Here is a 17,636-nt window from a genome sequence, read left to right as displayed (position 1 = left end):
TATTTTGTTTTTATCCAAAAATTTCTTGATACGACTTGGACTGATTGGTCTTCAAACTGCCCAGGTATTCATTCAATTTGTTTTGAATTAGTTCTAATTTAATAAACTGAATAAATATTGCACAGAAAATGCCTAGGATGATGCAGCCTGTGTAAATAAAGTCAAAGAAACAGATTATGTTGCCAGGCAACCCAGGGCTCCATTGCTGAGAGGCCAGCAGTAACTAGGAGGTGGAACCTGAAAACTGCCTGACTGAACAACTTGGCTCGGCATCAAGAGAAGAGAACAAGCCACAGAAAGATGAAGCAGTGTCCCACAATCCAAAACATTTAGTCAAACAGCAGCAAACCTTTTTTTGTTGTGGTAATTAATCACCATCTCTCCAATTTTTGGGGGAAGCATAAGAAGTTTATACACCAATGGCACCAGACTAGCACTTTATGCAGAGGATAAAGTGCAGAGTTTTTGTAGAGGACATTTAGTTTAAAATATTTCACTCTTTTTTTTATTTTCATTATATCAGCCCAGTTTGAAATCATCCCAGCTTTATTTAAGTCATGGATTCGTCGATCTTCTGTAAGTTACATTGTTGATTTTATAGAAATTTGTTCAATAGCACAAAATAACCTTTGGTATCGTCATTGTTGTAGTATCTGGATGATACATTTTACATTTTTTAAGACCTACTTTCTAAAATCAGGACACTTTCTTCAAGCCGTTGACATAAAATGCTTTTTGTACCTATAAAAGCTATTTTGACTGAAAAGACAATATTGAAAAAAGGTCCAGTTTTAATTCGTCATAAAATTTAAAAATGGCACCAGAACACAATTTAATTTCCCAATATTGTGACATCTTGCAAGTAGTTCAAGATGGTAAAAAGACTAAAAATTCAGAGTGAAAATAAAAAGTACATAAGAAATGGGTGAAATACCTTTCACTTCCCAGACACTACAATGTAAAAACACACAAACAAGTGATACGATTACAACAAAGCAAAAGAGAAATCCAGTTTTTTCTTCTTGACATCCATTTTTACTCTTCATTCATTAAATTTCAATGCAGAAAGCTATTTTATTTTCAGTGACGGCGATCAAAAGGTTTAAAGGAGCAGCATAATTCAATCAAAAATTCCCTGGAGCTCCTCCAATAAATGAGAACACATATGTCTCATTCAACTTAATTTCATTTTCAGCATAACTCTCATTGAAGGCTTTCACTTCCATCTGCATATCCATTGTTCATCATAATGATCCTGGGAATTCTTTTGAATGAGCAAATTGGGCCAATGCAAATTAGGATCTTTTAAAGACTGACGTTAAATATAAAAGAGGCAGGGGAAAGTGATATGCTTGGGTTTTGTATCAAGTCAGACAAGTCAGGGAAAAGCGGCAGATAACAGTAAATTCAGCTTTGAATGTTTCACTCTCAACTGTTTAGCCTCAAAACATAGCGTGCCATCCATTCTCAGACTGGTACCAACAGTATTTCCTTTAATTCAAATTTGCACTTTCATGAAGATATTTTTTAAGACAGAAGAGACTTTTTTTTTTTTTTTAAACCGAAAGATATTTTTATTTTTCCCAAACTATATCTTGAATATAAATTACATTCCTCTGCATCTATTATGCAAAACACAACCCTCAACTCTCAAACCGTCCTCTGGAAGCCTCTGTGAATCATTAATTAGAAACTGATGTTTACACATCCAGCAGTAAAAGAGCTTTATTTTCCCCCACTTCAGGTTGGAGAAGAGTCCAGAGTGAAATTGGATTAGAACGGCAGGTTATTTTACTGCCCTGCGTTATTATGGGCATCAAATTAAAAGCCAACACAGACATGCAGGGTCTGGTCCTGGATAATTTCCTGCATTTCTATACATAGCTGGTATCCCAGTGTGAAAATTGGGCTAATATTTACTCTGCTGGCGCTAACAGTTGGTGTGTGGCTAGCGTTGGAAGGTGGAGGATACCGAGACAGATTAGCAGACAGTGATTTTATCTTATGTTGGCGTTTAATCCAATCCACAGAGCTCCGATTCCCAGATACAGGATTGTTCATGACAATTACAGTGTCACCACTCTCCACTGTTACCCCAGGGTGTTCATATCCTTCAGTTCAATTTTCTGTTTTTAAGCAGCGGAGCTTGTGCATCGCAAACAGAACTGAGTAAAAAAAAATAATAATAATAAATTATAAATATAAAAGCATTAACCAGAAATTGCAAAGCTATTAAAACTTATTTAATAACTGCACAAAGATATTTCACTGTAAATCTGGGGATGATAGCAGATGGTAGAAACAAATCAGTAAGGGTCCACATGTTATTTCAAAGTAGGGGAGCAAATGTACATTTTTAGTTACCCATTTTTTGGCCCAAAGAAGCTTGATCATTCGCTGCAATGAGAAATGTGTTAGCAATGTTAGCAATTTCTTCTTATTACGATAAACTATTAGAAGTAATTGCTAAAGTTTACCCATACGCTCCCTCAGGTCTGAGTTAGTTCGATTGAGCATGCACCGAGTGCCACAATCGGATTTGGAAATGAACGAGTCATAAACTTTGGGAATCTAGTTTTGTGGCATTTATCTGATGCTCCCTTGTTGCTTCGGTGTTTTCCGTCAACCATTCCTCCCATTTCCAGTTCCTCAACTTTACTCGTCTTCCCTCACCCCTGCTCCCATTTCCTAATCAACCATCTGCTACTTGTTCAGTAATCAACCCTTAAATGTCTCAGTTTGTCAGATCCTACTGTTGTCTTCTAACTTGAAAGACTCAGAGCTCATCACCCAGCATGAACTCTTAAAATAGTAGCAGAAACATAAAAGCTGGCCAACAATTATAAGGACTTGATTACTAAAGTGACAAAAATCAGTTTTCCAGTGATTATTAAAAACGGTATACAAGACCATTTTTTAAATAAAGTTATACAAACGGACTTCCCCCCCCCCCGCCCCCCTTATTGATACTCAATTTTTATTGTTTTACCTTTTGAGAAATCCATCTCTCATTTTCTACCAGGTTGGTTGAATGAAAATAAATCATAATCTACCAGGGTTGCGAATATTTTGGTGGTAATCCAAAAATAAGAAGGAATTTACTTGTACTTTTCCAAGTATTTATTGTGCATTTTTATATATTTTTGATGTTACAATCCTTATGGAGTAAAACTTATAATGCTTGATTAGTTGGGGTGTCTAAATCGGGTAGTCAGGCAACACATGGCTCTGGTCCATATAACAGTAATGTATTAGACCGCCTGCATTAATCACTGGGTGATTGCTTTAATGTCAGACATCAGACTTGCCAAACTGAAGAGTAAAAAAATCCAGTGTCACAATGTTGCAATGTAGCACAACTCCTAAAAGTAATTCACAAACTGAAAAGCAGTCATTAATAAAAACATAATGCATTGCGGTGCTCAGCTACAAGGGCTAATGTTGTTTGTTAAATGCAGGTGCTATTTAAAAAGACAGAGTAGCCCCATTAAGACGGTGGCTATTATCTGCTTTTATATGAACGAATAAATAAAAAACATCACAGCAAGGAGGAGCGAGCAAGAAGAGCGTTTGTCACACGGGATGTTTACAGCCTTCAGACAGCAGAGATCAATAAATACAGCAGCGATTTGCCCTGTAACCGTCCTTTAAAAGTACCTTAAATCAATTTTATAGATCTACGCTCTAAAACTTCGACTTGAATGAACACAGCAACGTGAGCTCATACGGAAAAGCATTTTTTATGCCGTTTCAGTCTTTATTAAAAATCGGCACCGACATGGTATAAAAATAAAGTATGATGGGATGACATCCATGTTATTTGGGGCCTGACAGTTTGCTAGGGAAAGAGTCTCCAGACCTAAAGTAAATAAATGTAGTCATGACATTTCCAAACAGCAGGGTGCTGCATTAGGCCATTGTTCAAAGTTAGCAAGTCATAAACCAAGTATTCAAAACAGTGTGGTAGTCTTTTTGCTGACAGATGTTTTCCTCAGCAGTCTCCAACAACATTTTCATCAACTATGAACAGCTCTCTAAAGAGACATCTGTTCATGCAACAATATTTGACAGTTATGATTTTGCTTCCCTCCCCCCATTCAAATAAAAGCTTATAAAACAATTTCTGGAAAACAAGGAATTACTTTGGGAATTGGGAACTTCCCCATCCATTATTAAAGAAAAAGAAAAAAAAGTCACCTTTGAGAGCTGCAAATTGCAGTCGAGACCAAATATCTCTGCAACACTTTAATATGTGAGGCTATCCCAGAGGAGCCTTTCCTAATGCAATAAAGCACTTCCGACCCATCCAGCTGTGTGATGGATGGTTGTGGTACACAGCCAGATAACTCACCTTCTCGGGTGTCCCGTCTCTGGAGTACAAAGGTATCGGGATAATCAAAGTAAGTGCTTCAGCTATCGATCAGGAAATTAAAAAAATGAGGTCCATATATTGGATCAAAAAAAAATTCAATCATTAAAAAATGCTGAATTAACACAAAAATAAGAAACAGAGGAGTAACATGTTACTCAGAAGGAAAAAGGAAAACTTGGTTTGGTTAGTTTTAGAACTTGAAGTGACCAAAAGAAAATCTGACATCTTTTTTATTTTTTATTGTCTTTTGGACGATAGAAACAGCTCCCCTGCTCACCTGGTAAAGATGTGCAAAACTCTTCAATAAAATTTCACACCAATTATTCTTTTGATTACAGCATCTAGTTTGGAATCATTTATTTAACATGGAGGGAATGAAATCCCACTTTATAAGAAACTGCTGTTGTTGTTTTTAAAGCAACTACGTTGCTGGCACCCCTTTGATTCCCATTTCAGCCTTTTATTAAAAAGTTTTTGTAATACATATGATGTGGCATGATGACCATTTTATTTAAGTAAGGGCATCTTCATGCCTCCCAGCCTGTTCTGTCTCTTATAGCACAGTAGAACTTTTTTCTAAGGGAAAACAGGTATGAATCAAGAACCGGTGATGAAGTAATTCTGTTAAAAGAAACAAAACGTTTAGTATGGAGACATCCTGGACAACCGAGGTTTTGGCTCGTCTTCAAAAGCTGGAAGAAATTTAATAAGCTCAGGAAGATGAAGCGCAACAGAACGATCCTTTGAGACTTCAAGCAGTCGTACCAAGCATGTCGTCAATGTGCAACTGGCAAAGCTTTACAAAGATATTATATACGAAGTAACAAATTGAATGGTGAACTTTATTACTGCCTTTCTCCTCAAGAAGTAATAATTTGCTCAGTCATGTAAAATAGGTTTTATTGAGATGCATTGCTGTTTTTAAGCCAGTTTTAAAGTTCATGTAGGATTATTATACAATGCATTTTACCCATTACTGTTTATTTAATGACGTTTCTCCTTAAATTGAGCACAATTTCTATGTATCCTGAAAAAGTAACCTGTACTGAATTCCTGGTGTGACACCACTTAGCATGTTTTACCATTCAGCTGCCGAATACTCACTGAACAGAATTTGCCAGATCATAATTTTATAATCCGGTCACAGTTTAGCATCTACATGGTCCGAGTACTGGTAAGATGGATTTTGTGTTTTCCTAAAATCATTAGTCACATCATACATTTGACAGTCTTCTGCTCTCAAAATAAGCTGCAGCTTCACTCTTGTTTTGGAACTGAACTGGTTAAAAAAAATCCCTTCCACTGTTGGATCATGTGAAAAGACGGCTACAGATTGAGGTGCTTTGGTTCCGTTGTTGGAAAGAGCGTCAAAGACCGAGTCACTGTTCACTTGCTGAACTCTCTCCTATCTACCCTCATTGATGTGCATGTGCAGCAGCAGCAACTGGAACTGTGACAAACAAGGATGAGGACCCATGTTTATCTTGCCACCATGCACAGTAAAGCGGATACTAGATAAAAATAAATAAATTAATTAAATCTTCAAAGTTCTCTGCTGGAGACCTGCAGCAATTTTTCAGTTTAAGATTATGCTACCGTCATGAAAGATTCATTTATTTTAAAAAGTTTTGACACATCTTTCACCACGGGTGTCAGTAATTGTAGAGGGTGCTGCAAATGAAACATTCAGGAGAGAGGGAATAATTCATCCTTAACATCATTCATTTATTCAACCATTTCTCCTTTTCATCAAAGACTGTGAATACACTCAAATGACTGGCAAGAGAAAAAGTGAAAAGTGAAAGAAATAAACAGTCAGCCATCAGTGGTGTAAAAGCAAAACATTTCTAACATCTTGCTAACATAAGGGACATAAATTAATTAATTAATTAATTAGTTTATTTATTTTTTTATTTATTTATTTCAAATAGACAAAATGTAAAAACGAAAAAAGACTCAAACAAATTATCATGCCCAGTATGAAATTCTTGGGACAGTTTCCTGAAGATCTGGAATTGAAGTCTATAGGTTCTTTTTGTCGTATTTGCATTAAAGATGTTGTTTAATGCATGCAATTTTATATTATCTGTTCGAAAAGAAGCAGGTAGAAGATATAGCTCATGATTTCTTGCCCCTCTACTACTTAACCTACAAACATTTAAATCCAAATACCAGATAAACTTAAATTACGTCCACATTGTATGACACTTAAATCTCACATTCTCATCCTTAAATGTGCAATTACTTATACATTTTTAATATCAATAACATTTTTGGTCTTTGAGACACCCACTGAATAAGCTCCTTTTTAAAGAGTTTTTTTTAAGCTAGTTTATATTTGTACTTTTTTTTTTAACTCACCATTCAATCCATTCCATAAATCTACTCCACACACTGATAAACAAAACCCCCCCACAAGATGCCACCCTGGGTGGTTGTCCATGTAACTAATATCAGAAGCTGCCACTGGGGAACTGCATCATGTTGTTAGAGTACAGCAAGATTAATGCAAAAAAAAAAAGAAGCATGAAAATAAATCAATAAATATTAAGATGTTCAGCTTGTTTCATTAAAAAGAAACAAATGAACAGCTAATTAATTTATCTCAGCTGGGTTCTCATCCAGCAGCGCTTTCCAAAGCACAAAAAACATTTCTCGACAGCACCGAGCTACACGGGTGCTCCACCGTCAGCTTGATGGGATGAGGCTATTTTTAGGCGTAGGTGTGTTTGCTCTTAGTGCTGATCTCAGAAAAGGGACATCGTGTCTCTGCAATGGTGTGGGGAGTTGAATTTTTTAAAAGCGCAAAAATAGAAACGGGATTTGTCTCTGTGGGACAGGAGGGCTGAGCCGATAGGCAAACACTCGCCTGAACAAAACATATTTGCAGTGTTTAAAATTTCTCTCCCACACACAAGACATCCACAGCGCAGCAGAAAAATCCTCATTAAGGCTCTTGCACCAGAGTTACACCCTAACCTTGAGCCACATGTTGCCCTGGACTTTCAGCAGACAGAGCCTTCATCTGTAGGGGATTCAGCGCCTGGACGCACAGGAAGCTGGGCTGTGTTTGTGTTGCTGCAGCTGACTGAACCTGCACCCCTCCTACGATAGGATCTATGTTTCTCTCCATTACATAATTCACTTCACTTCAGGCCAGGGAAACGGTGCTAAAAACAGTCCAGGGAGAGACTGCGGGAAAACCGCGTAATGATGACGTTGGTGGAACCCAGCGGCGATTACTTAAAGTTTAATTATGCTGGCAGATGGGTTAACAGACAGGAGGACATATTTTTACCCTTGGAAGTTTTGGAGAGATTTTGCAGATGCTTTTCAACCAGGACCCACAAGACAGTGTTATACATCGTCCACGACACAATTCTCAACAGCCGGAGAATGAAAATCAATATGAAATATGATGTGGAGCGTGGTTTAGTAATATGAAGCCGTGCTTTTAAAAATCAATATTCTACAGCAGGACAGTGGGAATAAACGCACCCAGAAGATCTGATGCAGACATAGGACAGTGCACGGAAATAAAATGAAACATCAGGATGAAGAAAAATGCTATTTGAAACTGAAAGCATGACAATATTAAGTGGACCTTGAAATAAATTTATAGCTGACCGATTATTTTAAGCTCATGCTTTATGCAGCCCAGACGGCTGCACTTTGCAAAAGTTATAAAAGTTTCTTGATGAACAGATCTTTTTCTAATCTTTTAAAAAGAGTGCCTGCTCAAAAGCTCCCGCATTTTTAGACTCTCTTTAAAACACTGTCTGCTCTTTAAAACAATTTCTGGTTAATAAGCTCAACTAATTCTGATTGAAGAATAAGGGAAGAAAAAAGCCTCTAAATTATTACATAGATCTTCAGCAAATACGTTTCTATTTCTTTGAATCTACACAAATATTAAAGATGACTCAGGTTGAAGTCATCGCAGAGAGACTTTTCCATTTCTTTAAGATATTCCTGTCAGATATTATTCATCTAATAAAGATGGTATGACAGACTTTACAAAAACCTAGACTGCAACTGATCGAGACTACTTTCAAAGATTAGAAGAATGAATGCTTGGAAGATATAAGAAAGAAAAAATACAGTAGCTAATACTAACCGACCATGACAATGTGGATGTTATTTTACCTCGATTAAAGAGCCATTTCAATCCTTTTAAGAAGCAGCTAAGGTTCAAAATGTCCTTTAAATGCTTTTTGGGAACTGTCCAATCTTTGCAGAACTTCTTAGAGTTTGAAAAGTTATTATTTCATAATATTTGTGTGCTTCTATTTTTCGTGTGGAATGATTCAGTCTACTTTTGATCAGTCTAAGTATTTTAGATTATGAACTCCAGATTTCTGACTTCAGTTTGGAAAATAATTGAAAACCAAAGACATCATTAAACAAATTTCAGATCATGAGAGCATTTAGTTCTTATAGGCAAAACATCTTAGCATTTTGTATTCTGCAGCTGGAAAATTAACTTGAGAATTAAAATGTTGTTTTAATTTACTAGAACAACAACAACAAAAAAAAACATAAAAATATCCAAGTCCCAAAAAGGCAACCCAGGATGCAGCTTCGCCGTATATGCTGATACTCATCCTGTACCTAATCTAAACACTGCCTAGTTGAGGTTTTAGGAAACATTTGTTCTAACCATCTTTGCAAAATGGTAACATGCACACACTTTGATTTTTCAGATATCTTGTAATCCTCTCAGTGTCTTAAAATTAACAATGTTCTTTTTTTTTCCCAAGCAAGATGTTCTGAACCACAATATCTAACATTATCCGTAACCTAAGAGATAGAATCAAAGTTATTCTTGGGAGCAGATCAGATTTTAAGGCAACGGATTTGACTGAAGTGAGCTTTGATTGAACTCGGAGGGAAAAAGGGAAGAAGACACTTCAAAATAACCCCAGAAACAAAGGAATAAAAAAAAATAGTGCTTCCCATTTAACGTACCTTCTCCTGAAGCAGTTTTGCATCTGATGCAAAGAAGATTGTTTAAAACCAAAGCCTTTAGCATTTCTTTCTCAGAAGAGAAAGAGCTGCAAAAATAAACTGAGTGAGGCAGCAGAAATGCCTGAACTCTGGATATTGATCAGTTGCTGAACACAACAAATCTGGCACTTTAAAAACAGAACAGACTCAACCGCTTCATCCCTCATCTTATAAAAGAGGCACGCAGAGCTGCTCCCAGTGGACAGAAAGTCATGACTCCTGCGTGGCGACCACTTTGTTTTTCTCAATTTGAAGCATATTGTTTGAAACAGGCGGCACAACGCTTGCTTCTGTGAGCATCCATCAGTTGACTTTACTAGCAGATATTTGTAACAACATTCATTTTTGACATATGCGTTTTGATCTCAACCTTCTATTAACATAAGTAAAGAAAGATTTACCAGAATAAATTGAATCCAGTTTAGCTCTTTCGCATTATGCAACAAAGAAGTTTAAATAATCCGTGTCAACTGCTATCACAGAGATGCAAATGTGCAGACTGCCAGACCAATGAACTGATGCATGCATTCACTGGAAAATGCAACCTAGAAATGCACATTTACATCTGGCATCAAAAAAAAAGAAGAAAGAAAACACAAACTTATTTAAAAAGCAGCACAACACGGACATTAGCTTTGAAATATACACAAACATTAATGCTGACCTTTTTCCTGAAAGCAAATAAGCAAAGGTTTGGTACAATACTGCAGTAACAATAGTTGTGGAGGGAGAAGCATGTTTAAGTCCAGAAGTTTTCATGTTGCGGGTTTGTCTCCAAAACTGCAGGACATTCTAACCCCCCATACTTTGCATAACTACGTGTTAAACAGTTAATTCTGCCATTCTAGCACCTCTCTAATTTTGGGAAAATATTAAAAACATACTCAAGTCAGAAGGTCTGTTCAATAAACAAAGCTTGCTCCATAGTCAACACTAAAAAACTCAATAAAAATTTTCACCCAAAAACCAGCTCTGGTTCAAAATGTACGTTTTTGTGAATCGTTTCTTCTAAGTGCTTCGTAAAGACACATTTTGATGGTCAGACCAGAATTGAGCCATTTGGCCACAATGACAAGAAGTCTCTACGGAGGAGCTAAGAGAAGTCATCAAACTTTGACCACAACTATATCAACTAACAAGACTGGAAAAGCATTGAACTTAATTTTATCAATTGCAATTATATATTCTGCAAGAAGCTTATCGATACCTGCAAAAAGCATGACGTTTTGCAATGATCCTCTTGTTACACACTATGCAGTTTCTTTAGCAGTGTGCCGTCATCTCTCTGCATGGGTACATTTGAGCCATTAAGACACATATTTGGTCTCCAAGATGCACTAAGTGAAGCAAAAATGTCAAAAGTTGCATCACTGCGAGCCTTTGCCCTCCAGTTGTTCTCAGTGGTTTCTGTGATCCATAACGTTTGAGCCTCAAGTCGTAGGGCAGCTCATGCAGGAAATGTTTGGATATCAAAAGAAGAGTACGAATGGATGAACAAACAGTGACACTCCTACAGCTTCACTACACTTGAAAAGGACATTAGTCACACACACAGTTGTTGAAGCTTCAACAAAAGCAAAAAAAAAAAAAAAAAAAAAAAAAAGGGCTTTAGAAACTGTCATGTTTCATTTTGTATCGAACCCAAGTGGAATAATAAGTCTTGCAAAAATGAGACAAAAAGAAAAGCTATGCAGAGCTGTCAGTGGAGAGATTTTGCTTTTGACGATAATCTAACTAATAAGATTGTTGGGGTGAGAGGAGAGATTTGTCTCATGGGTAACAGAGCTCCTCCGAAGTGGAAAAAGTTAAAAGGTCAAAGTCCTGCAGTGTGTCACAAGACTGTATTATTGTCCATTAAGCAGGAAAAATGTTCATTGTTTTTTTTTATTAGTATTAATTATTATTTATTATTATTATTATTATTATAAGTTTAAAAATACACTAGTTGGTTAGTGTAACAAACTAAAGATATGAATCAAATAGAGGAGGGGAAAAAGCCAAAAGACCCAAAGAGCTTTCTAAATCATCCTGCTGATATGCAAAGTCTTCTAATGACTTTAATTCATCAGGTCAAAGCAAGTCATTAATACCAGACAATATTGATAACTTCTGATCACTGTAATAAGGAAGACAAGTTTCATTTTTTAAAGTCTCCTACTTGAAAGCTCATTAGCAACTCTTGATCATCTAATATGGCGACAGAACATTATTAGAGATACTGATGAGCAAGTCAGCATGAATAATGTAGACAAGAGAGAAAAACCTACGGAATTAAATCAGCATGGGCCATGCCAAAGAAGGTCAGCAAAGGTAAATGAATATGATTTATGAAATGATCCAATAGAAACAACTTATGTGTCATGTAGCATCTGAAATCATAAACAAACAAAGAAAGCTTATAAGAAGTTGATATGAAAGCAAGAGACACCTCAGACTGAAATGTTGTGCTTTAGAGTACGATGTTCAAATTACCTGGGACCTAATTTGCATTGATATTATGCTGGAAAAAGGGAGTACTAGGAACAAACGTCATTTATTTTGTTACCCATACAAGAATGGCTAGGGAATACAAAGTAGCCCTCATCATATTCCATGTTAAAGGGAAAGTTTGGGTTTTCTAAGAGATTCCTTACCTGGAGTATCATTGCTTTGAGTTTATAGACTAGCAGCTAGTCAAGACCACATTTTAGATGGTTATAGAAACATAAAACAAACCAAACTGGAAAAGTACATATTTTTCTCATGAAATGCTGTGAAAACTAACAGTAGTGAATATGAACTCCAGTCTTCAGGAGTTGGTGCTTGAGGTCCAGCATGCAGCTGATTCAAATTCATTAAGACCTGCAGAGGCTTGACAAAAGTGTAAGAAAGTTTGGGATTGTGCATCTGGGTGTCAATTGTGCAAAGGTGGTATGTTCCAGTACCTTTTCACCTCCCAAGTACTAGATGGGTATTTGAAAGAAATCTCCCAAAGTCTTCAGCATTTATAGACGACATTTTAGTTACATTTCGCAACTTCAGTAAGCAAGCTGAGGCTATGCGTGTAAAAAGCAACAAGTGGTGAAGTTTGGGTGTCGTCAATAGGTATTCCTCTTTTAATTTAATATTTTAGCCACAAACTGATCTGTCTTCAATTTAAGGACAGAGGCAAAACTTAAAATGTAGCATTTTGGGTCTCACTAGAAAACTGGACACTGTGCAGCTAGTCACAGTTAATAATGATCATAAAATGTCTGTTCTTGGATAATAAACATTTTTTTGTGTTACCGGCTGATGTTGGAATATTTTCCCTGAGCTAAAAGGCATAATTTGTAAAAAAAAAAAATATATATATATATATTTCACTAGGTCAGAGTTCAAATTTTTCCCCTAATCCAACCACACTCAGTCAGCACTTAGCAGATTTTACCAAGTATTACTGATGATGCCTTTTAAGTTCTCTTCGTCTTCCGTCAAAGAATTTCCAGTGCACATTTGTTAGCATTTTTTTGACAGCTGTTTTTGCTCTATAATTACTTCCTATGCCATAGTTAGAGGAACCATGAAGACTCCAGTGCACACATCATGTCACAATGACATGAGCCTCGTTGACTCAGTGGTTCTTCAGACTTAATGAGCTATTGAGAGATAATTGCTCCTTCAGGGCAGCCGTAGTCGACACCAGTGACTCCAGCATGTCATTCAGTCAAACCACTGATGGTTCCAGTCCCACTGCAGGCTCTATTTAATGTCAGAGATCACAAACAGTCAAATATAATCCCTGGTCGATCCACTTACTTCAACTCGTTCTTTTTTCCTAAGCTACAAAGCACAGCAAGAAATTTTTTTTTTTTTAAAAAGCATACTCTGAGTTTTTATACATGCGTTATGGGTCAGAGCGAACGAAACATAATATACTTTGACAACTACAAGACTATTTACAAAAAAACAACACTAAACCTGAAGGACAAAGTCTTATTGGATTAAACCCAAAAGCGAGCGCATTTTGGATTGATGTTGACAGCGCAGGGACACGCTTTAGTTGCCGAGGGCACCCGATGTCTGAGACTCGGAAAAGGCCCTCAATGCTGTAGCATAAAGTGATCCAAGGGATGGTTGGACTCGCAAGTACAAGCCGTGTCCTTGTCCACCCCGACTTGGGTTTTGACCTCAGCAGACAACAGACGGCAGCAAAGGGCCGTGACGCAGTCATGCGCCGAGCGTTTCGAGTTTTTCTGAAGAAAATAAGCCAGGAATGTGAAAGTTGTCTGAAATTGTTGGCAAGGAAGAAGAAGAAAAATTATTTCCTTTTTGTGCATTTGTGCACACAAATTTCTTTTATTATTATCCATTTAATCATTCTACACCTGGAAACGAATGTTTCATATTCACGATTAAAAGTAAAAACAAATATGGAGTACATATAACTTCCGACAAGAGTTGTTTTTCTTTTTTTTTTTCCTTGGTAAATTGCAGGACATAAATATTTGACCAATTTCTAAACTTTAATCCACCTACTGGATGGGACTGCGCCTGACAGATGCACCGTTACCTTATTTGCATTCTGACAGCCAGCTTTGACACATCGCTGCAAGCTGGCACACAAACTCCTGTCCTCTCAGTAAATTGCCTGCTAAGTAGCTTCGGGACGTCAGCAGTCACCCGTGTTGTCTGTGAACGAAGTGTTCATGTTTTTCCAGCCTGGTTCCTCCAGTGGTTCACAGATACAAACTGCCTCTGCTGTCAGGTGCTGAAATCCAGCTGGCTTTTGCTCTGACCCTGTCAATCTATTTTTTTTACTTCAATGTCTCTGGCAAAAAAAAACAACAATAAAACAAAAGCACAATTCAGATCGTTCTGCTGACAATGTGACACACTGGCTTTTTCATGATGGGAAGTTGATGCCTCGCCTGCGAGCTTTTGTCATCACGCAGCAAACATTGTTTTCCTACCGCTTTGGAAGCGGGGCGGAGGGGCGCTTCGATTCAAAATGCATCCAGAATTTTCAGATGACTCAGTACAAACCGTAAATAAATGAGAAAACTTTTTGTTTTGTTCAGAATTGAATAATTCATGTAGTATTTTTTTTTTTTTTTTTACAAAGCCATAAGACGCCAAGGACGTCTTTGTGGATTTGAAATTAATTAGTTGTGTTTAATGACAGCTGACATGGGCAGCGGATTAGTCATAAAGCAGCATGCTAGCATTTAGAGGCTTACAGGCAGTGCGGCTGCAGGAAGGAAGCTTTAGAGATCACATTTGACACAGTGGTGAGATAGCAGGACTGCAGGCGGTGAAACAATCTGTCAGCAAAGGTGGGATGAGGTTTGTTTCAAGGACTCTTCACTCAGGCACTCGCTACTTCCTCTTATTTGTCAGCCAACCCGAATCCACCTGAGATGCAGAACGTTTTGTTTTTTCCAGCCCCCTTCCAGCAGTCAGATGTTTTGTTTTTTTGTTTTTTTGATCTCACTATGAGCATAAAGCAAATGCAGGTGCATGATAATTAGCATTTCTACCCAGAAGGCTGCAGAAATCCGTATCCTCTCAAATGTACCTCCCATGTTCATTAAATAACATTGACATGGACTTTTACTACCCACTTCTACTTGAACCCTTTTCATACCAACTCAAAAGTAGGAATGCAAGAAAAGGCTAAACAGCATTATACAATATTTTTCTTAAATATTGAGCTAAAAATAAAAGACATCCATATTTTCATCACTCCTTTCTTTCTCCTGCACTTATGTCAATTCCAAACACTTTCTAATACCTTTATCATCTGGGTCACTCCCATTTAAGTAATTTAGGGGAATCTCCTGCAATGAAGCTGAAAATATTACTGGCACGCAAAATGTACATTTCCGATACTTTCTAATATGTCAGCTAGCAACTGTCGCATTTCCTTTGAGCCATTAATAGTTTTCACCCTAATATTGTCATGAAAATATTTTTGCCATGTAATGTTGAGGTTTAATTCAACACACAAGACAAAATAAGAAATGCAAGCTCGACGGACACGATAAAAAAATTTTAAAAAAGCAACATGTTGAATGCAAAAACCACTGTGAGCCATGAATGAGGTGCATTCAATGTAATTCAGAAGTCTGACTTATTGCTAAGGCATTTTAAAACTAATCACCCTTGATGAAGAGTGGGAAATTAAGATTTAATTTTACTTTGCAGCCAAGTACGAAGTGGAGAAAAAAAAACTTTAAAGTAATGATATATAGAACTGTAGCTACTGTGTTAGTTTTACTTAATACTTCCTGGTTAAAGAATAACTAAAATATCATACTTATTTCATGCAACTTATTATATAAATGCTAAATATTAGAAAGTGAAAGTAAAATTACTGGCAAAGACCTTATTTGGGTTGAAATCCTCCAAAGCATCATTACTTTGTGCAAAATAATAATTTTGCTCATTAAAAGTTGGAAAGCTAACCATCTCCTATTGGTCTTTGCCTCAAATAAACAAATGAAACTATTTAGATTTCTACACATGCTAATGACTGGCTGTTTCTTTTTGCTTGCTACTGTGTGGCATCATAAAACATTCAAAACAGAAGTTTACATTCACAATAATAACTTATGATTCTTTATTGGACAGGATTAATTTGCATTTGTAATAACAGAAAAAGACCAAGGAACTTTGTGAAGATCCAAGAAGAATAATTGTAGATCCACACAAGTTGGAAAAGTATTTGGAGTCTTAGAAAGCCCCAGAACAGAGACCTTTTAGCCTAATTGAAACGAGCAGCTGCTCACCTGCCAGTTCCACCAGGACAAGACCAAATGGCTTCTGGGGAAAAGTTTTATTTTCTCCACAAGATTGAGGAAAAAGATTAAGACATTTAGCCACGGTGACAAAAAGTATATTAGAAGGAATCAAAGTATCGCTTCAATAGCCGTCAAGCACGCGGATGTGTGACTGTCCACTTGACACAGACAATTAATCTCAGCAGCTGGATGATTGTATTTGGTCACAACTGGATCCTTCAGTACAGTAATAATCCCAAAAACACACCAAAACTGGTTTTGGAGGATAAAACATGCTAACATTAAGCCCTGGTCTAACTAAGTGGTTTCCATGGTAAACAGCTAAATGGTTTTAAAGTAACTTTGAATTTGTAAGTTCAAAGTTCACAAATGTCCAGTTGTGTCCAATCATGTTTTCAGGAAATTAAATAAAAAAACAAATACTGATCACTTTACTTAAAACACTCTGAGGCCAGTTTCATTGGTCAGCTGTGTCGCTGTCATCTTGTCTCATTCTAGTTAATGTCGTGGTCGCTTTTCTGTAGGAAGCAAGAAATTCATTGCCAAATAAAACAACACAATAATGCAAACACATCTTTACAACAATAAAGGACAGCAGTCCACATCCTCGTGCTTTCTCTCTCTCTCTCTCTCTTTCTGTGTGACAGACATTTCCTTCATTATATATTTGCAATATGTCCAAACACATTATAGTCTCACTCACTTTCATGCTTCGAAGCTCCCCAGGTGTGTCGCGGGACGCCGGGGCTCTTAATGATCGCTCTGCCGGCAGATTTCAGGGCATCCATCCCGAGGTGTGTCCGCTCTCCGGCAGGTGGATTTCCCTCTGTCTCCGCACCACAGGGAGCTAAACGCGGCAGGCTGCGCTCCACTCGACGGCTAAACTCACCAAAGCGGAAAAGGACGAGGGAAGGGAGAAAGAGGCTTCGGGACACAGAAGCGGTTCTCTGTTCTCTTCCCGGTGAAATGTGCAGCTGAGGGGAAAGAAACCCACGAATCCACTGCACCGTTTCCAAACTTGAGGGCGTGTCCTCAACCTTCAGGAGCCACAGAGCTCCTGAAGGCTCCTCATTAGACGGATTGGCCCTCCGTCTAATGAGGAATGAGGGCATGATTACGTTTGAAATGTTTTTTTTTATATATATATAACTTTATGTTTGGAAATAAGTTTTGTACCATCGGATTTTGTTGTTGTTTTTAGTTTGGTGTTTATTTTGTGATGTGTGTTCAGAATTGTTTCATGTATTGGCTGGTTTTAGACATTTGAAACAGTATTTTGTTTTCGTTATCCAGATTAGTGAATATTAATATACACATTACACTAAACGTAAAGTTTGTTCTTTTTTTGTGGCTAATCCGTTCGATGTTTCTAGTTGTTTTGTTTTGGCGCCATCTAGTGACGGTAATATTTTTCTGCATTATGAACAAAAATATTTCCTATTAGACTTTATAGGTTTTATTATTTTAAAATCATTTTATTTCCACGGAAAATGTAG

The 17,636-nt window shown here is 37.2% G+C and overlaps 1 protein-coding gene across 1 annotated transcript in view; it reads right to left on the bottom strand.

Annotated features, from left to right (window-relative positions):
• LOC103457621 (low density lipoprotein receptor adapter protein 1) overlaps window positions 1–17,267 on the bottom strand; it is a 39,705-nt gene extending 22,438 nt beyond the window's left edge. The window contains exon 1 of the mRNA XM_008397912.3: window positions 16,844–17,267. Within this exon, the coding sequence (XP_008396134.2) occupies window positions 16,844–17,252 (409 nt within the window). The 5' untranslated portion in view covers window positions 17,253–17,267. The remainder of the gene's footprint in view (window positions 1–16,843) is intronic.
• Window positions 17,268–17,636: the final 369 nt, after the last annotated feature.

Source organism: Poecilia reticulata, chromosome 21, assembly GCF_904066995.2.
Source record: "Poecilia reticulata chromosome 21, P_reticulata-male-v2, whole genome shotgun sequence".
Taxonomy (NCBI): Eukaryota; Metazoa; Chordata; class Actinopteri; order Cyprinodontiformes; family Poeciliidae; genus Poecilia; species Poecilia reticulata.
The sequence above is the reverse complement of the archived record's forward strand: the minus strand, read 5'-3'. Positions and strand labels throughout refer to the sequence as shown.